General features: G+C 40.0%; 1 protein-coding gene across 3 annotated transcripts in view; it reads right to left on the bottom strand.

Moving 5' to 3' along the window:
* Nucleotides 1–24,789, bottom strand: part of TTC23 (tetratricopeptide repeat domain 23) — a 113,587-nt gene that overhangs the window by 54,448 nt on the left and 34,350 nt on the right. For all 3 annotated transcript variants that reach the window (XM_082387090.1, XM_082387092.1, XM_082387091.1), the window contains exons 3-5: nucleotides 16,739–16,862; nucleotides 13,935–14,085; nucleotides 13,620–13,745 (exon numbers count right to left, since the gene is read on the bottom strand). In XM_082387090.1, the coding sequence (XP_082243216.1) occupies nucleotides 13,620–13,745; nucleotides 13,935–14,085; nucleotides 16,739–16,862 (401 nt within the window). The remainder of the gene's footprint in view (nucleotides 1–13,619; nucleotides 13,746–13,934; nucleotides 14,086–16,738; nucleotides 16,863–24,789) is intronic.

The following is a 24,789-nucleotide window of genomic DNA, read 5'->3' as shown; positions in this document are numbered from 1 at the left end:
TCCATTTACATGAAATGTCCCTAACAGGCAAATCCATACAGACAGAAAGTAGACTAGTAGTTGCCAGGGGTTGGGGAACTTGAGAATGGGGACAGACTGCTAATGGAATGAAAATGTAAAATTGTTTGTGGTGATGTTGCATACTAAAACCCATCAAATTGTATACTTTAATTGGGTGAATTGTATGGCATGTGAATTATATCTAAATAAATCTGTTATTTTTGAAAAGTTTGTGAACATTTGGAAGCAAAACAAAATATAGATGAGACTCAGCCATAAACTTAGTCATTTTTGTTTAAAGAAATAACTGTATTAATAATTATTAAACAAAAATCAAATTATTTTAACCTTAATATCATCTGCGAGCCAGACACTATTCCTAACTTACTCATTTAAAGCAGGTCAGAAAGAGATGTCGGCTTTGGCTCTAACTTGGTTGCGTCACTGGATGATCCTACCCATGTTTTAATGGGGGAGGTTAGGAGAACAGATAATGCTGTGGGTCTTGCTGCACCTGACACTCAACAGAGTGGGCATTCCCAAGGGGAGGCCATAAATCAGGCTTGGACACTGAGCTACTGGTCTCTTTCTAACCTTCCAAAGCTGTTGGCATGCCTCCTGAGGAGCTTTAAGTCCTGGAGGTCTCCAGGGGAATGCCTAGGTCTATGAAAAGTATAATCTTAATGAGAAACAGTAAATTCATAGAGAGAAAAGCCATACAAAAATATTTTTAATGGAATATTCTGGTAAATCAATTATACTGTAAGTTTAAATACGTTAATATATTTCATATCATGATCCCAGATGCAGAAGAATCTAGAAATAGGTGATAAATCCAGTCTTTTCCCTTCGGCTGATCAATTCAAGCCACTAAGCTGGGGTTAAGGAAATTAGCCTGAGGATCGGTGAGTTACAAAAGAAAAATAAATTCAATATAGCTCCCAACTCCCAGAGTAGCAAAATTCATGATGTGACAACATGGGGTTGGAACAGAAAGGCCAATCCTCCAGCTCAGAGCTGAGTGAAGCACACCAGGCCATCTGGGGTTGGTTTTGGAGTTCTGGTCCAACACTAAGGGCCTCAAACTCTTGTCTTCAGGGCCCGACTCTGCACCCACAGACTCCTGCGCCTTCCTCTGCCTAAATCCTGATGGACACCTGCCCAAGGGGGCAAGTGGGAGTTTCAATCCAGCCCAGGCTCTGCTGACTGAGCTGTGTGCTTGGATACATGCCTGTGTCCACCTGGAGAAAAGGAGACTTTTTTTTTTAATTCTCACGAAGGCTCCGTTCACTCACCCAGTTGTGTACAAACGTGGCGCAGAGGTGGCAGTGGCTCTGCTGGGACTCTAGTTTCCCTCGACTTGATGAGTTCAGATGACTCATGGGAGTCATCTAAACCTTCCCATTTGGCTCCCCTGATGCCAGTTCTCTTTCAGCTGCCCAGTTGTGTCATGCCTACCTTCTCTCTGGGTCTTTGCTGGTCCTTCTATCTGGAATGTTCTTTCTTCCATCTCTATCTGGCAAACTGCCATTCATCTTTCTATCATCCCTTTTCCAGTTTTAGCTTAGCTGTCTCCTCCTTTACGTAGCCTTCCCTGCCAGGGCCAGGACTAGAGTGAGACCAGTGAGACACCTAGGACACACCATTTAAGGAGGTGCTCACTCTCAGCGTCGGGCAAGTGCAGGGTTGGCATCCAAGTGTGAGCGCCTCCTTAAGTGGTGTGGTCTGGGCACCTGGCTCCCTCATCCTAGTGCTGGCTCTGTTCCCTGACATCCCAGGCTGGGTTGGGCGACTCTGTGAACACCTGACTGTGCCCCCACAGAACTGTGAACCTCCTCTCTCAGAATACATCTCTCGCATTGCATTTTAAGTGCCTGGGGACTTGGCACCAATCCCTTTAGTGCAGGACTCTGAGAAAGCAGAGTCCAAGGCTGCCGCATTCATCTTGACATCCCCAGCACCCTGCAGTGTCTGACACACAGTGGGTGCCTGCTGTCTATGGAAGGAGGGAGCGTGAGGTGAGGAGGAAAGACAGAAGGAACAACCTGCAGATCCACTGACTTAGAGACTTTGAGGCTATAGTTCATACTTTAATTTTCATAGATTTTGGAATAAATTTTAGGGAAAAAAACCTTCAAGAAAGGAGCATATTTTCACATTGATTTAGTTGCAAAAATATTAGACTGTTGCTCTAATTAAGGGCTGGAGAAATTATTGAAATTTTATAAAAGGCGGAATAAAAGAAACTTTGTAAGAACCTATTAGGGTTTGAATTGTGTCCCCCCATCCCAAATTCATATGAAGTCCTCACCCTCAGTACCTCAAAATGTGACTTTATTTGGAAATAGCACCATTGAAGACATAATTAGTTATATTAAGAAAATGTCATACTGGACAGTATGACTGGTATCCTTATAAAAAGGAGATATTTGGACAGAGGCACAGGGAGAATGCCATGTGAACACAAAGGCAGAGCTTGGTGTGATGTGTCTGTAAGACAAGGAACACCAAAGGTTGCCAGTACACATCTGGAAGTTAGCAGAGAGGTGTGGAACACCTCATAGTCCCCAGAAGGAACCATCGCCACCCATACGTTCATCTCAGAATAACTTTCTGTTGTTTAAATCACCTAGCTGGTAGTACTTTGTTATGGCAGCCATAATAAACTAGTGCAGAACCCCTACTGGCTGACTCCAGGCTCAGAGATTTTCCTTTCATCAGCACCCTAATAGATGAACACTGCGTGAACTCACCCAGGGCAGCTAGTTAGATATGGAAGTACCAATTTTTCTTTTTTAAATCACATTGTGGTCAAGTCCAAGTGGTAACTTTCCGTTACTTCACTGCCTGGAAATATAATATGAGTATCTACTGAGAAGGAGACCTGGAAGGAGGCAATTTCAGCAGGAACAAACACATGGCTTTCATTGACCATAGTTTTGCCCTTGCTACAAGAATGTCTACATGAGGGCACAGACCGCATGAATCCAATGACATCCAACAAGCTGTTAGCAGGATACCCAGCCCTGAAGGGATGCAGTCACACGTGAAGGTGACCTGTTGCCATTTCTGAACTCTCTAAGTTTAAAAGATTTTTGTCAGCCTATCATTGGTCTCACATTTCAAACCCTATAGAATTCTTCAGACTCTGAGTCCTTCTTTCACCTGTCGGTAAAACTATTTACCTCCTCACTTAAGTTATCCAAAGGGAAAAAATTAGATCCCTCACACTATGTACACAAAAGTTCCAAGTGATTTTTAGAGGCCTAAATGTAAAAAGCAAAACTTTGATACGTTTGAGGGAAAACATAAGGAAAAGTAACTCCATGACTTTGGGGTAGGGAAGGACTTCTTAAATAAGATACAAAAGTACAAATCAGAATGAAAGAAGCAGGTAAATTTGGTCACATTAAAAATAAAAACTCCTGTGCATCAAAATTCATCATAAAGAAAGTGAGAAGACAAATTACACATTGGGAATACATACACAATATATGTAACCAGCAAATAACTTGTCATCAGAAATATGAAGAATGTCTACAAGTTAATAAGAAAAATGCAAATAGCCCAGTTAAAAAATGAGTAAAAGAAATGAACGGACATTTCACAGAACAGAAATTCCAAATGTCCAGCAGATGTATGAAAAGATGTCAAACCTCACTATCAGGGAAATGCAATTAAAGAAACTATATGATTGGCAAAGATAAAAAGTCTGACAATATCAAGTATTGAAGAGGACATGGAGTAATGGGAATTACTGCTGGTGAGAGTATAAACTGGTGGAAAGCAAACCCAGTAAAGCTAATGATGTGGATACTTGTCAATTAAGCAATTCCACTCCTGGGCATATACCTCAGAGATAATCTTGCACATATGCCCATAGAGACATGTACAAAAACAATCACGGAAATAGTGAAAAATTGGAAGCAATTTATGTGTTCACCCTCAGAATGTATAATTAAATTAGAGGAAAGTTAGACGGATTAAACATAATATGGAGGTTTAAAATGAAGAGACTAGCTCTATGTGTATAAATTGACATGGATACATCTCAAAAATAGAAAAGTAATGGGGGGAAAAAAGCAAGCTACAGAAGGAAACATACATATGAAGTAAAAAAATGAAAAATAATACTGTATATTTTTTATGGCTATACACGTATAGATTCAGAGGAATGAAAAACACTAAATTCAACATCACAATTGCCTGTAACATGGGGAGAAGAAAAGAGTTTGAGAAGAACGCATAACAGGCTTCCACTTATCTGAAATGTTCTATTTTGAAGCTTGGTAGTGTGAACTTGAGTATTCGCGTAACAATATCTTTAGTTTTATATGCCTGAGATATTTGGTTAAAAAGATGAACAAATACAACGTTCTGTTGTTTAGCGTGTGCAGAGAATGTGGCACTTTCTACTCTCACCCTTTGAAGTTGCCATTGCATGCTATTCCAGGGTCCTGGCACTACCAGCCGGAAATGAAGGCTATCAAGCTAATGCAATCTACAATGAGCCTTCTGGAGCTCATTGAGGGTACACTGTTCACATAAAAGAAAAGACAAAATAGAAAATAAAATTACTTTAGCTTCACAATATGTTTAATAAAAAAGGAACTGGGGGAGTCCTACATCAGGAAATAACTAAATTATAGTCTTACCTCCATTTCCAACTCATTTAAAGCCATCAGTCAATTTCAGGCAATCTTGTCTGTCTCTATTTGCTCATAAGTAATGTGTGGGAGGGCAACATTTTCTCCTTTCCTTTCCTATCTACCTGCCAGGGATGCTTTGAGGATTTATTATCTGGTGGGCCCATAATGTGTTTGGGTAGCTTTAGGAAACACACTGGACAGATGAAAAGACAGAGAATTCTGAACAACACAATGTGGCAGTATGTTAATTTGGCAGGTCCACAACTTAAACCACAGCATATTTCATTGAATGAAAATACATCTGCAGTAATTCTACAGAGCACATGACAAGACACTATCTCATTTCAGATGAGTTTCAGAAGATCCCACAGGGATGGAGACTTGTTTTAACCTGCAGCAAACAACTGCAATCTCCTCTGGTATTACTAAGGCAATAGAGGGTTTCCTTTTAAAAGCTCAGGAATTTGGCAAGAATATTGAGTACCAGTGAACAGCAGAAGCCTTGTGGGACCATTGCTGATGATGGAAATCTGATGGAAAATCAATCTTGGAAGAGGAAAATTAGGATTTTCTAGAGTCAAAAGGAGAAAAGGTTTACATCTGGGTCTCTCTTTACCATCTGGCACACATAGGTAAAAGCTGTGCTCTGTAGAGGGCATTGTCATGTTTCCATTCTGTGCTAGCGAATGGGATCTGTGCTGTGGTGAGGAGTGTGGACACCAGAGTTGGATGCAGACCTGGCTCTGCTCTGCTACTTCCCAGCTTTGTGACCCTGGGATATGACCTCACTTCTCTCAGCTTTGGTTTTCCTCATTTGAAAATGGGAACATGAAGGGTACCCACATCACAGGGAGGACTGCAGATTAAATGGTGAGGTGAGGTCTGCAAAGGACTTAGCAAGAGCCAGACCAGAAGGTGATCAAGAATTGCTAGCTAGTGTGGTTGTTTGAAATCATTATTATTAAGTGCAGTTGTTTAAGGGAAATGTATATTATACAGATAGAGTATTAGAAAAGGGAAAGACCAAAATGCAGTGCTCTAAAATAGTAAAGCTATTCGAAGAAAGTGAAAACACTAATCTGAAAAGATACATGCGCCCCAATGTTCATAGCAGCATTATTTACAATAGCCAAGATATAGAAGCAACCTAAGTGCCCATCAACAGATGAATGGATAAAGAAGATGTGATACATATATATTGGGTTGGCCAAAAAGTTTGGGTTTTTCTATAACAGCTTACGAAAAAACACGAACGAACTTTTCAGCCAACCCAATATATACGCGCGCGTGCACACATACAATGGAATAGTACTTGGCCATAAAAAGAATGAAATTCTGCCATTTGCAACAACATGAATGGACCTAGAGATTATTATGCTTAGTGAAATAAGTCAGACAGAGCAAGACAAAAGACAAATACTCTCTATGCTATCACTTATAAGTGGAATCTAAAAGTAAAAGAATCGAATGAATATAACAAAACAGAAACAGACTCACAGACATAAAGAACAAACTAGTGGTTACCAGTGGGGAGAGGGATGGGGGGAGAGGCAAGATAGGAGTAGGGGATTAAGAGGTACAAACTACTAAGTATAAAGTAGATAAGCAACAAGGATATATTGTACAGCACAGGGAAATTTAGCCATTATTTTGTGATAACTTAAAATGAAGTACAATCTATAAAAATATTGAATCACTATGAAATTAGTTTCAGTACACCTGAAACTAATATAATATCGTAAATCAGCTATACTTCAACAAAAATAAAAATAGTAAAGCTTTAGAGGATTCAAATAATAGAAAGTAGGTAAAGTATATGAAAGTAATCTGTGCCATGTGTTTTTCTGCTTCCCCACATTTAAAAAAATGATTTAAAAAACCAGATTTTGTATAAAGTAAGAGCGTCTCTTCAATCGTGGGAATACAGGATGACGAAGAGTGCCAGGAAAAATCAAATTATTTCCTTCTTTGTTAAATAAGCATAAAACATTCTAGGCACATAGCATTGAATGGGAGGAGCTGACAGGAGAAATATCTCCTCTGGAGAGCAGTGGGGTGTTTCCTGGAAGTAGGAAAGGGAGAAGGAGGGTTTTGAGCACATGAGCATTTGTCAGAGCCTTTATGCCCAAAAGATAAGTGCAGAGAAAGTGACTCTTTAAAGAAACATTGGGACTTCCCTGGTGGGGCAGTGGTTAAGAATCTGCCTGCCAATGCAGGGGACATGGGTTCGAGCCCTGGTCCAGGAAGATCCCACATGCCGCCGTGGAGCAACTAAGCCCATGTGCCACAACTACTGAAGCCCACGTGCTTAGAGCCTGTGCTCCTCAACAAGAGAAGCCACCACAGTGAGAGGCCCGTGCACCGCAACAAAGAGTAGCCCCTGCTCGCTGCAACTAGAGAAAGCCCAAAAGCAGCAACGAAAACCCAACGCAGCCAAAAAAAAAAAGAAACACATCTCTAGGTGATGGCATGAACTAAAAATTTAAAGCTGAGTAGAGAAAGCAAAAGCTATATTTGGAGGTTATTGACTGGACCAATTAAGGGAGGATGATGGTAAAAGCAAAGGCTATTTACCGAAGTATCAAAAATTCACAATAAAAGCCTTGGGAATGTATTCTGGGAAATATGTGGAACTAAGTAGAATTCCACTATCGTAATGAGGTGATGGCAGGTAGATATAGACACTGTCCCCCTTGCCACTATTTTCTCCACTATCTTCTACCCCCTCCCAGGAAGTACTGGCTAAGGGAGAAACCTCTCCCATGTTCATTCCTCTCTGGAAAACTTGTGTTAGAATCATTTTCCAAATCTTGTGACTATAATGAATCTAGAGAAAGCAGGACAAAGAAACAAACTCGAGCTTAAAACATATACATGTGTATATGTATATACACATATCTACATACAGATATATACATATCTGATTTTTAGCTTAGGTGGTTCGTAAGAGCAAAGACAAAAAAAAAAAAAACGAAACAAAACAGCCTTCTCAAGTCGTAGGAAAAAAAAGTATAGGAAAGAATATAGCAAGACAGGGGCAGTCTTGAAGTACAGTATCTTATTCTGTGATGTCGGTGCTACATGCTTTAAAATCAAATCATTTCCAGGATGAAATGGCAGAAAGGAAAATGCTCAATTAGACAGTAGCAATAATAATAGCTACTTTCTTAGGCCTACCACATACCCAGATGTTTTAATGTAGGGTTCATTTCATCACCACAGCAACCCTCTGGGGGCTGATCTTTCCCACCTCAACAGGAGAGGAGAAGGAAGGACTTGCCCAGGGTCCTTCAGTTGGGAAGGTTGAATGGATGCTGACACCAACCCAGGGCGACCTGACTCTAAGGCCATGTTGTCAAATATATCATGTCACATACCTTAGAGATACCTGGAAGGTGTCCTGTTGATGTTCTGAGGAGCGTTTACTTATCACAGGCACACCTGAGAGCTAGTTCAGCACAGCAAGCAAGGCCAGGCAAAGTGCTCTCTGGGTAAGCTGTGGAGGACTCCAAAGATGACAAATCAAGCAGTCACAGAGAAAGCTGGGGACAGGTCACATGTTCCAGAGCAGCAGTCTCAATAGGCCATAACCATCATGCCACATAGAAAGATTATTTTAAAAGGTATGTGTGTATGTGTGTGTGTGTGTGTGTGTGTGTGTGTGTGTGTGTGTGTGTGTGCGCAATGATGTACTCCTGCCTTTATAAAGACACTATCTGTCTCTGGGGAATCTATCTACCAGTAACCAGGATAGAAAATAATCCTTAACACTGGAAAAAATTTGCTTGCTTTCACTAGTGACTACCTTGGCCCCATTCGAAAAAACAACTGCACACATAGGAACACAAGATTTGGATTCACTCTCCAAAGTTAATAAATAATTACTGAATGAAGCAGTGCTGGAACAGAGAAGGGCAGGTAGAAGGAATGAAGCTTCAGGCCACAGTTAGGGATGGAAGGCACGGAGCGTGAGTCACCCTGCAGCCCTTATCTGTCAGCCCAAGGAGAAAAGAACTGGCCTAGCCTGATGGGCACCATAAAAGGCGATGCAGGAGGAGGAAGAGGATGCACTGAAAGATACCCTTTTAAGAGAAACACAAATCCCGTGAGAACTGCCTAAGAAATTATCCTGGTCTTCCACTTCCAAGACCGGGCAAAAGAAAAAGTCCTTGTGGTTGTGAGCATAATTGTAGAAATGTACAAAACCAAAGCCTTGTTACTTCCTAAAGCAGATCGGTTTGGACAAAATATTCACACTTCACTGAGAAAACAAAGTGATTGCATGAAAACCATGCAGTTTAAACATGCATGTTCCAGTGAATATGTTACAGTGAAGAATCAGGTCAAAAAGAAGCAGTGAAGTTTAAAACAACTCCCTTAAACACAAAAGTAACTGTAGGACAGCTTGAAACATTAACTTAAATTCTTGTTGGGTATTCAGCACATATGCGTACAAGGCCCGCCATCTGCTGACAAGGTTTGGTACTGCTAATTTGGAAAGCACTCAGGAGGTGGTGGATTTTGGCAGAGGATAATTTACTCAATTTTGTAGCAAGTGCTCAACATTAAGTACTAATAACATTAGTCAGGTCTCAACATATGCAACAAATATCATATCTTGGACCTCATATCTTTATATTTTCTGTTTTACAATATAACAAGAATACCTACTTCTGGGCAGGAAGAAATTCTGGACTGGTAGGCCCTCCCAGTCACTATTCTCTTCCTCTGTTACATAAACGGAATCATACAGTATGAATTCTTTTTAGTCTGGCTTCTTTCACAAACATTATGTTTGTGGAAGTCATCCATCATGTTAAGCATAGGAGTCGTTTCATCATTTTCTTTGTATGAACAGATCACAATTTTATCTACTCTACTGCTGATGAACATTTGGATTGTTTCCAATCCTTGGCTATTACAAATAACACATAGCTTTGGACATTCTTGGCTGTGTATTTTGGTGAACATATGTATGCATTTCTGTTGGGTGTATATTTGGGAGTGATACTGCTGGGTCATAGGGTATTCAAACATTTAAACTTAGTAATAATGCCAAACAGTTTTCTAAAGTAGTTATTCCAAATATATTCTAAACAACCACATATGAGAAAACATATGAGAGCACTATATACTTGCCAACTTGATGTTATTAGGCTTTTAAAAACTTTTAGCAATATTAGTGGAAATGTAGTAGTATCCTATGACTTTAATTTTCATTTCCCTGGTGACTGATGAGAGGAGTGTCATTTAATATGCTTTTTAGTTATGTGGGTATCCTTTTTTGTGAAAAGTCTCTTGCCAGGGAGTTCCCTGGCAGTCCAGTGGTTAGGACTTGGCACTTTCACTGCCATGATTCAATCCATAGCTGGGGAACTAAGATCCTGCTAGCCACATGGCCCGGCCAAAAAAAAAAAAGTCTCTTGTCCACTTTTCTATTCAGTTGTTTGTCTTTGTTTTATTGATATATAGGAGTTCTTTACAGATGCTAGATATGAGCCCTTTGTCAATTATATGTATTACAAATATCTTCTTCCTCTTTCTTCTTGTCTGTGGTATGAAACATATGGTGATTTAAGTACAGAACAATATAGCATCAAGCAGAAGGGAAGAGAGAATTAACATACTCAAAGTCCCTTACATTGTCCAGAAAGTGGTTAATTGACTAATTGCATTAGAGTGTAATAAGTCAGGGATACAAGCGACAAATTCTATGGTAATCACTAGAAGGAAAAAAAAAATAATGTATAACTTACCAGTTAATAGACAGGGAAAGGGATGACAAAAATATTTGACTAAACTAAAGGAAGGCAAGAAAGGAGAAAGCAAGAAACATAAAACTGGTAGGACAAAAGGAAATTTAAAAACTCAAATACATCAGTAATTAAAACAAAAAAATATGAAGATTGAAAATTAAGAGATGGAAAAAGGTATTATAGGAAAATTGTTACCAAGAGAGCTAAAGTATCAATTTTAATATCAGGCAAAATAGATACAGACATAGGGGACAAAGAAGAACAATATATACTCACAAATAAAATAACAGATTAAGAAGACAGGCTGTTTAACTCTCCTCCCACCCAACAGAAGATATCAGAATATATAAAAAAATGACTGGCAGAACCATGGGAAGCTACAGATGGATCAATAATTATAGTTCGAAATTTAAGCACACTTACCTTAAAAACTAACGTATCAAATTGCCAAAAGATAAATATATATATAAATCTGAGTAACAGAATTAATAAAGTTACCCTAATACAGATTTATTAGAACCTTAAACACAACAGGTAAAGAATACAATTTCCTTTTGTAGCATACTTGGAACATTCACAAAAATTGACTATGGACTAGGTCACAAAGGAAGCTTCAGTAAATTTCAAAGAGTTGATACTATACAAATATGTTTCTGCCCACAATACAGTAAAATTAGAAATCAGTAACATCAGAATATCTTGAAAAACCCCATATATATGCAAACTAGAACACATATCATTTGAATAATATCTGGATTAAAGAGTAATTTATAAACTAAGTTATGTGAGTGATAGTGTTACATATTAAAACATGTGGGATAGGTTAAAGCAAGACTCACATGGACATTTTGGAGAATATCTTTGATATTTGGGTGAGAAAGGCTTTCTAAATAAACTCTCAAAGCATAAATCATAAGGTTAAAAATTAATGAATTTGACTCTAGAAAAATTAAGTTCCATGCCATGAAGAACACCACAGACAAAATTAATAAATGAGCGATAGATATAAGAAAATATTTGTAATATCGCTAATTTATAATATATAAGAAAATCTCAATTATCAATAAGAAAAGCACAGGAAACTCCAAAAGAAAAATGAGAAAGAATGCTAACAGGCTATTCACAGAAGGGGAATCCAATGGCTAAGCAGTATATGAAGAGGTACTCAAAATCACTAATAAGAGAAATGTAAGTAGAATTTAAAAGTAATTAAATAGCACATATATGCATCAAGGTGGCAAAGGTTAGAAAGACCAACAATGCCAAACATTGTTGGGGATGTGAGAAAACAGGAACCCATGTACCCCACAAGTGGGAATGCAGATGGGTGTAGCAATTGGCCAGTATGTGGTGAACTTGAAGTATGAGTGTACCCTGTGACCATGCAATCCTACCCTTAGAGTATAAACTCAGAAAAGTCTCTCTGAGCCTCCTAAGTGGAGTTGCACAGGGATGTTCATGGCAGCACCACTGTGGCAGCTGGGAGCTGGGGATGAGCTGAATGCCCACTGCTAGGAGAACAGACAAGCACAGGATGGCAGATGCATTCTATGGAGCACAACAAAGTAGCCAGCAGCAACAACTAAAAACAGTGCTGAGTGGACAAAAGTGAGAAACAGAGTGAGACACATACTGCAAATTTATACAAACCTAAAACGTATAAATACAGAAAACAATGCTATTTATTATTCAGAGATACATATTTAAAGACATAAATCATTGTTTAAAAAGGTTATCTATGATCTGTATGTGACAGAATGAGAGTAAGGATCAGAGATGGAAGGAAAAAATCAATTTAAAAAAGCATATCAGGGACTTCCCTGGTGGCGCAGTGGTTAAGAATCCTCCTGCCAATGCAGGAGACATGGGTTCGAGCCCAGTTTGGGAAGATCCCACATGCCGCGGATCACGTAAGCCCATGTGCCACAACTACTGAGCCTGCGCTCTAGAGCCTGCATGCCACAACTACTGAGCCCTCGTGCCACAACTACTGAAGCCCACGTGCCTAGAGCCCATGCTCCGCAACAAGAGAAGCCACCTCAATGAGAAGCCCATGCACCGCAAAGAAGAGTAGCCCCCCACCCTTGCCACAACTAGAGAAAGCCCGCGCGCAACAATGAAGACCCAACTCAGCCAAAAATAGATTAATTAATTTTAAAAAATGTTAAAAAAAAAAAGTGTACCAAAGGTTTTCATGGACAGATGAATTCTCTGCACTTCATATCCAAAAACACTCCCAAACAAACAAATTAACAAGAGTGGACTTATGATCACAAAAATATCTTTAAAAGCATGAGTCAGAGTTAGTCCTTCCCAGCTTCCATTCATATGGAAGCATTAGGTGTGCTCCTTCAAGGCCCTTTCCTTCTTAAAATGAGTCCATTGGGTCCCTGAGTTCTCTTGGGAATCAACCTATATGTGCAGTCTGATTATTAATTTACACTGAATTCTTCCAGGCTTGGTTAAAGGCCGCTGCATAGGTCTGCTGGGGATTCTCTGCCTCTTCTAGAATAGACCTTTCTCTGCCCTCTTCCTCCCACAAACACATCCTTCCAAAGAATGGGTACATCCTCTGTCACCCCACTGCTCTGGGGAATTGGCTTGGGGTTGGCCTTTGGAGAGGGATAAATGTGCTGACTACCCAAAGCCCCTTCTCCCTCAGGCTCCAACCATTATATCTCTTCCACCTGGGTTTATTTGGTGAGTGTGGGTTGGGGGTAGGGAGAAAAAGGAACAATCTTCTCATTCTCATGAGATATTCAGATACCTCTAAGATCTTTCAGATACCTCTAAGATCTTTCTCCTTTGAGGCCTTAATCGTAAAATCAATGTATTGAAATATTTTAGACTAGAACAGTAGGGGAAAAAAGGAAGATGGGGGTGTGGGGAGGGGAGGGAAGGAAACAAGGGCAGGAGGAGAGGGGCAGGGAGAGCAGGCAAGAAATAGAAAGTCAAGAGAATGACATCAGGACTCTAGGACCCAGGGGTGGGTATGAGAGCACTACACACTTAGTGAAGAGTGCCACTGACGTACATGCCTTGGTTGTGGCTGCTCTGACGTGACTGTCGTCCTCCTCTTTTACTTCTGGACAATGGCCATGGAGAAGCCACCGACACAGCACCATGCAGAAGCTCCTCCTGCCTGAAGACAGAGTCTTCTGGCAAAGAACCTCCAGGAATCACGTATACAAAATGTCCTAAACTGAAAACTTACTGTGCAAATGACAATTTGATCTGCGTTTGAATTTCTATCCATTCTTCCTTTATAATCCTTCCACATTGCAGCAGCTCCTTTGAAAGTCTCTCTGCTTTTGTCAAATTCTCTGAAGCTTCCTTAAACCTGAGTTGTGTTCAGGAAACTTTACACTTGGTGCTACATTCTGGGGCCCTAGTTCCTGGACATCCTTGGCTCTCATACTTCCCATCACCCTTCCTGAGTCACCTGTCAGCTTTTGATTTGGCCTTAAAAATTAAATATAAGCATTATGAACAGTATTTCTATTTGTAAAGATTAGAGGCAAAAGGATACTTTTGAAGGGAGAGTAAGGCTCTCCCCATGGTATGGAATAACTCAACCGAACACTTGAAAACATCTGTATTGTCATTGTAGGGACGCACAATGGCGTTGGTGAGGATTTCTTTGGCTTTTTCCGCATGTTGTTTTGCTTGCAGTGACAGTCCTGTGGACAAAGAAAAAGAAGTCTCAGTTTCTCTTTCATTTCAGCTGGATAGGAATATAGTTATCTCTGGCCAGGGAATCTAATGAGGTCTCCTTCATATATCATCAAGTGGCACATGGAGATATATCGGGACAGCATGAAATACCATCATGACTATAAGAAACAAAGAAGTGTTTCACACCTAGGACTCAAGATAAAAAATTTTTCCCAAAATGGTCTTTTTAGAAATAAACAGAATGAGCAGGAATTGAACAGCTTTGAAACTTCACCAATATCAGACGTAAAGTGTTATGAATAATTATAAAAAAACAAACGGAATACAAAGACTACAGCATTCTGGGCAGGAAATAAAATATTCATGAATTTTAATCCTGGCTTTGTGACAGCAATCTTAATGAAATACTAAAAATTCTGAATCTTCTGCTCATCCATCCATAATCATAACTTTAGAGAGTTATTTTAACATAATACAAATATGACAATATCTATAAAAACTGACAAACAATTCCAATGAGGTAAGGGGCTGATGTGCTACAATCTCTTATTTCTATGTGGTAATAGACTGATATGAATCAAATGAAGTTTAAAAAAAGTTATTACCAAGAACTAATTCCCAGTGGGTTCCAGCGTTCTTCCATTGGCGTATGCATTTGTGGTAAAGGTGACACTGAGGATCACTATTTAGGTTTCAGGTTTTTTCATTTTCCCACATCCCCATCTTCTTCCCCACAATGACACACCCTTCCACCCACATCCTAATACTCCTGGTCTTACATTCTTCATTACATGGAATTGTATCTCAAATCTCTAAAAAGAGCTGTCAAATTATGAAATTCATTCTGTTCCTATGTCTATAAAACAGAATATATTTTCTGAGGGAGAAAATCCAGGGTATGCTATTCCTATAGGAACACTTACAGAATTTTGTCTTATTTTTTTTAAAAGTACACAATCAACCTACCAGAAATCTATTAGTGCCAACAATGTATGCAACATTATAAAAGACATGATGAATTTTGGTCCATTTCCTCAAGAAACTTGAACTCAATCTACAAGAGGCAGCATGGGTTGAGGTTCAAGAACACTAGTTCTGAAATCAGACTGCCCAGAGTGAATTCCCTGCTCCAACACTTACCTGAAATGTTGGCCCCAGCTTCCTCGACTGTAGACAGGAATAATAACATTACCCACCTCATAGCACTGTAGTGAAGATTGAAGGAAATTATACATGGAAAATAGCATGGTGCCTGGCACTCAATAAGACCTTAATAAATAGTAGATACTGCTTTTACTTTAAATTGAGAAAAAAAGACTATAATGCAGAAAGGTAGCAGACTGTGGAAGAAAAACATCGTTAAAAAAAAATCCCCGATGCTAGGACACTGGTACTGGCAACCAAAATCCTAGATCTGAGTCTCAGATCAGCTATCTATTAACAGTGTGACCTGGGGCAAGCTGTTTCAACTCAAACTAGTTGTTTCCTCTGAATCTAGAAAATAGGGGGTATAGGGGTATGGTTTGAACCAGATGATCTCCAAGGTCCCCTCTGGCTCTAATAGTCTTTGATCTAACAGGTAGGAGCAATCTATAATCAGATTCGGCTAAATTTATTGGGTGGCAATTGTGTGCTTAGCATTGTGGTGTTTTTCACTTCTGTTTGTTTATTTATTCACTGGGCCAATCCTGGGAAGTCAGTGCCATCATATCATCATCATTATCATCGCTTTTCAATTGAAGAAACAGAGTACAGCTATGTACTCTTGTACCTCTTGTCCTAGGTTGCCAGTCCATGTTTTTGCCTTCTCTGCATCCATTCTCCCTTCCCCTGTTTTCTTTTGAGGATGCCCAGCCCCTGCACACTCAGTCCTTGTGATTTAGCCAAGGCCAGCCTCTCCCCAAGGATCCAGTGGAGCCAAAAGGCAGGTCTAGCTAATCAGACTCTTTCTTGTCTTTGGCATACGACCCACATCAGCCCAATAAGAATACCCAAACCCTGAGATTTTGGAGGAGAGACACTCTTGTTTTCCTGGGAATGCTGAGGAGGGAAACCTAAAGCTGCTGGCAACCTTGCTGCCACCATGTGGGCAAAGTTTGGCTAAGAATGGAGCCAATACAGAGAAAAACAGAGTCAAGTGGTGCGAAAAGGGAGGAATGGAAATCTGATCACAATGTTTCAAAACGTGGATCTGGCTAAGTCTACAGTAAGTTTTACCCCTGGATTTTTAAGTGTATGGGCCAATGAATTACCTTTTGTTTATTGCCAGCTTGATTTAGCCCTTTATTTTTTTTGTGGGGGGGGTGTCACTTATAGGCAAGAGACTTTCCATCAATACATATGTGAATGGATACTATTTTAGGCCCCAACTCCACGCCCTGGGCCATTTCTACAATGCCTTCAAAGCTAACAAATTAATTATCTCCTAAGAACTACATTTAAGATCATAAAAAACAAAGCTCAGAAGGGCTAAAGTCTTCCTTCTCTTTTTTACATATTGTATTAAAAAATCTTATTGACTCTTTGTGAGAGGAAATGGCTCTCAATGTGTAGAGAGGAGAAGGTCCAAGAAAACCTGATCCTTCTAAAGTTAAGTCAAATTTGAGGAAAAGAGCAGAAACCAACCAGCCGATCCTCCTCAGCCTGAGGCAGACTCACCTTTCAGCTGGAGGTAGCCCTGAGCCAGATTAACATGCGCCTCCGCCAGTTTCCAGTGTGAGTCACCATAGCAGATCCTCGTCAGCGCCACACAGCGCACAAGCTCCTGGAGAGCCTGTTTATACTGGAGGAAGGGAAATGGGCTCACCAGTTAGACAACAAAGCACAAAATCAACTTGTATATTTATCCATTCAATATACACTTATTGAGTGTCGATTATGGGCTGGGCATGGTTTTAAGGACTTGTGATACATTAGAGAACAAAACAAAGATCTGTCTTGGATGGCAGGGTATTCATCTGGTTGGGTGAAATAGACAATATACATAAAAAACCAGTAAAATTTATAGTGCATTTAAATTTATAGTAAATAGTGAAAAATGTTATGGAGTAAAGACGCTGCCCGTCAATGAACAGCTACTACATATTCAGGCACAACAAGTGGGCGAATGGTGATAGTTTTCAAATAATACCTGTTAGTTCTCAATTCAAACACCTTCTTTAGCAGCTGGGATATTAGCACAGCAAATGAGGTCAGCAGGACTTTACAAACAGATTTCATTAAAGGATTAAAGCACATTTTCATCCGGAGCCAGGACAAAGAGAATAGCGAACCATGGATTCCAGCTCCAGGTCAGCTTAGAGCAGCAATACACTCAAAGCAAGACTGGTGGTTTTAAAATACGGCTCCAAAATTCTTTGACACTCCTTCCATACAGAGATGGTGGTCTATGTCCCCTTTTCTTTGAATCTGGGTTTTATGACTGTTTGGCCAAAAGAACATGGAGGAAATGATGCAGCGCCACTTTTTAGACCCAGTTCTTAAAGAACTGGCAGTTTCCACTTTTTACTCACTCTTGGAACTTGTTATGGGCTGAATTGTGTCTCCCACCTCCAAATTCATATGTTGGAGTCCTAGGTACTTCAGAATATAACTGTATTTGGAGAGATGGCCTTTAAAGAGGTGAATAAGTTAAAATGAGGCTATCAGGATGGGGCCCTAATCTAATATGACTGGTGTCCTTGTAAGAAGAGAAAGGGACACTAGGAATGGGCACACACAGAGAAACACATTGTGAGGACACAGTGGGAGGGCAGGCATTTGCAAGTCAAGGAGCGAGACCTCTGAATAAAATCAACCCTGCCAACACCTTGACCTTAGACTTCTAGGCTCCAGAATTGTGAGAAAATAAACTTCCTTTGTTGAAGCCACCCAGTCTGAGGTATTTTGCCATAGCAACCCCAGAAGACTAATAACCTAACCACCATTCCCTGAGGAAGCCTAAGCGGCCCCACGGAGAGGCCTACATGGAAATGTGCTGGTGGCAGCATTAATCGGTCAGCCGCGGGACTACGCCACCCTGGAGTTGGATTCTCCACATCTGTTGAGCCCAGCTGATGCTGCATGGAGCAGAGCTGACCAGATCTCACTGAGCTCTGCACAAATTGTGCATTCATGAGCAAACTAAATGGTTGTTTTTGTTTTATGCCACTAAGTCTTAGAGTGTGATACAGTAATAGATAGCTGGAATAGCAAAAGAGGAGGTGGGAGGTACAAAGCTGAAGGGGGCAAAGCAGAGGAAGAACTGTAAGAACAAGGACAGAGTTGTGGAAAAGACCCAGTAGAAGACCCAGTACACCCCCCACCCCTACTCCCCCGGTAAATGCCTAATCTCAAAGGACCTGCACTTCCACAAAGTTCCCATGTGAGTTAGAAACACTTTCACCTTGAAACAACATTCCTCTTGACAAAAAATGCATACCCAGACAGTTGACCACAGGACAGTCGCTTTTCTGACCTAGCAAGAGAGGCTGGGGAACACTGTGCTCACTCCAGTGATGAAGGAAGATGGAGATGTGGCTTTTTCCTATAGTAACATTTTTCTTATTACAAAAGTAATACATGCTCATTATCAAAATACAGGTGAGCAAAAAAAATAAAAAATAATAAAAAATCACCTGCCATCTCACCTCTTAGAGACAACTAGGCAGCTAAATTTCTCTCTATCCTTCATTCCTATGAATCTATCTATACATATTTTTTCTTTTTAAAAATAGGCTTATAAGCTACATATAGGTTTGCAACTTTTCACAATTTGTGAACGTTTCTCCATGTCATCTTCTATGATAATAATTTTTTATGGCTGCATAGTATTTTATTGTATGGATATATTATAAGTGAGTTACTCAACCAATAGCTATTGAGCACTTAAGTTGTTTTAAAATTTTTTCTCTCTGAACATCCTGTGTGGATAGATTTGCTCATATCCATAAGCATTTTCTTTTTCTTTTTTTTATAGCATTCTTTTTTTTATAGATATAAATTTATTTATTTTATTTTATTATTTACTTTTGGCCGCATTGGGTCTTTGATGCTGAATGCAGGCTTTCTGTAGTTGCGGCGAGCAGGGGCTACTCTTTGTTGCCGTGCGCAAGCTTCTCATTGCGGTGGCTTCTCTTGTTGCAGAGCACGGGCTCTAGGTGCACGGGCTTCAGTAGTTGTGGCACGTGGGCTCAGTAGTTGTGGCGCACGGGCTTAGTTGCTCCATGGCATGTGGGATCTTCCCGGACCAGGGCTCGAACCTGTGTCCCCCTGCATTGGCAGGAGGATTCTTAACCACTGCGCCACCAGGGAAGCCCCATAAGCATTTTCTTAGAATGAATTCCAACGTGACAATAGGGTAAAGGATGTGCAAAATCCTGAGGCTTTGCTAGAGTTTGCTGTAGTGCTTCCTCGAGAGGCTGCTTCCATCCATACCTCCCTTACAGCATGGTGTGTGAGCAGGGAATGCCCCTTACACAGAGCCAAGCACTAGTTGGGGTTTAACTTGCCAATTTGTCAGTTAACTCATTTCTCCTTGTTTTAGTTTGTATTTTTTTTTCCGCAAAGCTAGTGAGGCTGAACATCTTCATGTGTTTATTGGCTTGATGCAAAGTCCAGATCTCTTCCCACAACATCATTCTTGAGTTACCTGAATTTCTTAAACTTCTTAATATTAAAATATGCAACTCTGAGGATCAGTAAGTCTAGCCATACATATTTTAAAATGGGTATTTAATACCCAGATCTTGGTGTCTAAATATCAATACTATTCTCTTCTAAGAGGAACTAGCATTCCCTGAATCCACAGCTGGAGCAGGGAAATACAAGATGAACCTGAAAAATCTTATTGTGTCGGAAATTAAGGAAAGAATCATGGAGGCATATCAAGGACTCAGAAGCCAGCTTGAAGGGGCTCCCACTGGCAAATACAAAATAATTTAAGTTTTGATGATGATAATGGATTGTAACATATTTGTAAAACAGGATTTCTTGAACCCATACTGATATAAATAAATGAACAATAAAGTGTGAAGAAGGAAAAGCTCTTCCTCATAAAAAGAATGCCAACAAATAAATGTTGAAAGAATGCTGAAGTCAGAGAATCACCATTTGACAAACATCGTAGTAATAGCTAATTCAGGTGAGAATCATCAATGGATGCTATAAACTATGGGGTGAAGTTTTAATGAGGAATAGGATATGTTCACAGTATCAATGAATCTCCCCACAAAATATTAATTACAAAGGGAAGAATAATAATTCTACAGTGAAAAAACCTGCCAGATAGCTCCTTAACCAAGCGATCAAATTTAGCCTCATAGTAATGAGACAAACGACATCGTATGCCTCCTAATATGATGCACTGAGAAGGGCCCTATGTCAGGTCTGTGGGATTCCTGCCCAAAATGCATAATCTGAATCTAATCATAAGGAAACACATGACAAATTCAAATTGGGAGGTATTCTACAAAATAATTGGAGTGTATATTTGTGGACCCTGCCAAATTCATATATTGAAGCCCTAACTCTCACTGTAGTATTTGGAGATAGGGCCTCTAAGGCTGTAATTAGGGTCAAATGAGGTTATAAAGGTGGGGCCCTGATCAATAGGATTAGTGTACTTATAAGAAGAGACACCTTTCTCTCCCCCTTCCCCCACACGCACAAAGAAGAGGCCATGTGAGGACACAGCTAGAAGGTGGTGGTCTGCAACCCAAGGGGAGAGCTCTCACCAGACACCAGCCCTGCTGGCACCTTGATCTTGGACTTCCAGTCTCCAGAACTGCGAGGAGTACATTTCTGTTGTGTAGGCCACCCAGTCTGTGGTATTCTATTACAGCAACCCAAACAGACTAATATAGTTTTTTTCACAAAGACTAAGATTGTGAAAGATAAAGACAGGCTAAGTAACTGCTCTAACTGTTGACTATAGTCAACATGATTTCATGGATTGGACCATGGCTGATTTTTTTTTCTATAAAAGATATTATTGAGATAATTAGAGAAATATGGATAATGTTTGTAGATTAGATAATAATATATATCGATATTAATTTCCTAATTTCAATCATTGTACTATGGTTAGGTTCCGGAGAATATCCTTTATTCTTGGGAAATAGGCACTGACGTATTTAGGGGTAAAGGATCATACATTTGTGACTTACTCTCAGATATTCAGAAAAATAATGACAGAGAGAGAGAGTGAGAAATAAAGAAATAAAGTAAATGTTAACAACTGGTATATCTTGTAACTTTTCTGTTAAGTCTGAAAGTATTTTAAAATAAAAAATTACCAAAGAATGGTATTTTAAGAAGCAAATTACATCATATTAATACTTTCCTAAAAACACTTTAAGGCTTCCTAGAGCACTTAACTTGAGACCTGCAAGGCAGGTAAGCTGCCTCTCCAACTACATTTCACGTCAGCCTGAAGCTTCCTCTCATCACTTCAAACATAGTCACGCTCGTGCCAAACTTATAAATTTTATGGCTGCTGTTCCCTCTCCCTAGAACTCCTTTCCCTCAGCTCCTCCGTGCTGGCTCCTTCTCATCTTTAGGTGTCAGCTCAGATGTCACCTCCTCAGTGAGGCCCTCCCTCACCTAAGATAGGCCCACTCTGTTTCCTCCATAGCACTTAGCACAATCTCTACTTCACTGGTTTATTTACAATGTCCCCTCAGCTCCATGAGGGCAGGCAAGCTGTTTGTACTGTTCACTGCTGAATCCAAGGATTCCTCATCTGAACGGCAGAACACAAAAAATGCTTTGATATCATTCTAGATGCATAGAAGAGAAGTTAATTCTTTATATACACCAAATGCAGATGTCCAACAAACACATGAAAAGATGCTCAACATCACTAATTATTAGAGAAATGCAAATCAAAACTACAATGAGGTATCACCTCTCACCAGTCAGAATGGCCATCATCAAAAAACCTACAAACAATAAATGCTGGAGAGGGTGTGGAGAAAAGGGAACCTTCATACACTGTTGGTGGGAATGTAAATTGATACAGCCACTATGGAAAACAGTACGCAGGTTCCTTAAAAAACTAAAAATAGAACTACCGTATGACCCAACAATCCCACTACTGGGCATATACCCAGAGAAAACCACAATTCAAAAAAACACATGCACCCCAATGTTCATAGCAGCACTATTTACAATAGCCAGGACATGGAAGCAACCTAGATGTCTATCAACAACCTAAATGTCTGTCTTCTTTATCCAGCAAATGGATAAAGAAGATGTGGCACATATATACAATGGAATATTACTCAGCCATAAAAAGGAATAAAATTGGGTCATTTGTAGATACATGGATGGACCTAGAGAGTGTCATACAGAGTGAAGTAAGTCAGAAAGAGAAAAGTAAATATCGTATAATAACACATATATGTGGAATCTAGAAAAATGGTATAGATGATCTTATTTGCAAAGCAGAAATAGAGACAGAAATGTAGAGAACAAATGTATGGATACCAAGGGGGAAAGGGATGGGGTGGGAGGAATTGGGAGACTGGGATTGACACATATACAGTGTTGATACTATGTACAAAATAGACAACTGATGGGAACATACTGTATAGCACAGGGAACTCTACCTAATGCACTGTGGTAACCTAAATGGGAGGGAAGTCCAAAAGGGAGGGGATATCTGTACATGTATGGCTGATTCATTTTGTTGTGCAGTGGAGGCTAACACAACATTGCAAAGCAGCCATACTCCAATACAAATTAATAATAATAGTGTGTATATATATATATATATATATATATATATATATATATATACCAAATGCCTTAGGGCATTAGGGCTTAGTTCTCTTGCAGACCTCTGGTTGAGAAAGGCTGCCAGCTGAGGCTGACATAGCACACAGCCTGGCACATAGTAGGTACTAAATAAATATCTGCTGCATAATGAATAAGCACACCTTCAAAACCGAATTCACACCTTCTCACCATAATCTTGCTCTTCTTCCTGTATTCATTACAATAACAAAGGGCTCTGACAAGCCTTGGGTCACCCAGGCTGGCTGAGCCCTAAGTCAGGAATTCCACACACCCCTCTCTGGCTCACTCTTGCCTCTCCAACCCCTATGTCCCCCCCAGTTACCAGGTTTCATTGATTCATATTTCCAAATTCTTATCAAAAGATCTCAGCATTTTGCAACTAGAGATTATCATACTAAGTGAAGTAAGTCAGAGAGAGAAAGACAAATACCATATGATATCACTTATGTGTGGATTCTAAAATATGACACAAATGAACCTATCTATGAAACAGAAACAGAATCACAGACATAGAGAACAGACAGGTGGTTGCCAAGGGGAAGGGGATTGGGGGAGGGATGGACTGGGAGTTTGGGATTAGCAGATGCAAACTAATATATATAGAATATATATATATATTTATATATAGATAGATATAGATATAGGTAACAAGGTCCTACTGTATAGCACAGAGAACTATAATCAATATCCTATGATAAACCATAATGGAAAAGAATATTAAAAAAAGAATGTATATATATGAATAACTGAATCACTTTGCTGTATAGCAGAAATTAACACAACATTGTAAATCAACTATACTTCAAATAAAAAAAAAAAAGATCTCAGCATTTCTACTGACTCTGCCATATTTCAGGCCCTTGCCAGGATTATTGCAAACATCCTGCAAACTGGCCCTCCTGCAGTTTACCTCCCTTCTCTTCCTCCACCACCTAGTTATCTGAGGTCTGAGGGATCATTCCAGAAACTCAGACTTGCTCATGGCCCTCTTCTGCTTATAATCCTATGACAGTCTCCAGCACCCTGAGGAGAAAATCTAAACTTTTCCTGGGTGTTGAACACCTTCTGGTCCCAGCTCCTGTCCATAATCCAACCTCATTTGCTGCCCTGTGTAACTAAAGCCTCCATCCCAGATAGTTCCATATAGTTCCCCAAACAGCCTGTGCACCCTCAGACCCGCAACTCTTGCCCATCTGCCACCTCTGCCCAGAACGCTATTGCCCTCTCTCCTACCTGGGGCCAGCTCCTAAGTACTGTTATCAGTGCAATCCAAATAACTCCCATCCCAAAAAGCATGCCTTAAGTGCTGTCCCTCCTCCAACTCCAGGGTCAATGCCCATCCCTCCTCCCCTCACTCCCCATGCTTTGCATCTATATCACCTGAGCTTGTGTTTGTCACAGAACTTATGCTGATTACCATTATCCATCTATCTCCCCAACCAGACCATGAATTCCTTTGAGGCAGAGGCTGTAGTTTTCCCATCTGTGCCCCCAGCACTTGCACAGCGCCTGGCACACATTAGGTATACAGTAAATTTTTGTGAATAAATGGACAAATAGGGTCTGACACATAAGAGGTGGTAGAGAAATACATATTGAATGAATGAGTAAATGAATAAAACTTTGAAGAGAGATGGGAAAGAAGTATGCAGAGAACAAGATTAGGCACCTAAGAAATATAAGCTCCATGAGAGCAGAAACTTCATCTGCTTTGTCCTGTATTCCAGTGCTTAGACCTGGCACACAGGAGGAGCTCAATAAATATTTATTGATTGATGGAAAATGACTGTAGTAGGTCAAATCACAACCAGTCAGTCTAGTGTACACTTGTCAGAGGTCAGGGCAAACTTGTTTGTTCATTTGTGCACTCATTCAGCAAACGTAATGTTGACTGTGCCAAGTGCTGGGCTTGGAGTCCTGAGGTACTACAC

This window comes from Balaenoptera borealis (genome assembly GCF_965194805.1).
Source record: "Balaenoptera borealis genome assembly, chromosome: 3".
Classification (NCBI taxonomy): domain Eukaryota; kingdom Metazoa; phylum Chordata; class Mammalia; order Artiodactyla; family Balaenopteridae; genus Balaenoptera; species Balaenoptera borealis.
The sequence above is the reverse complement of the archived record's forward strand: the minus strand, read 5'-3'. Positions and strand labels throughout refer to the sequence as shown.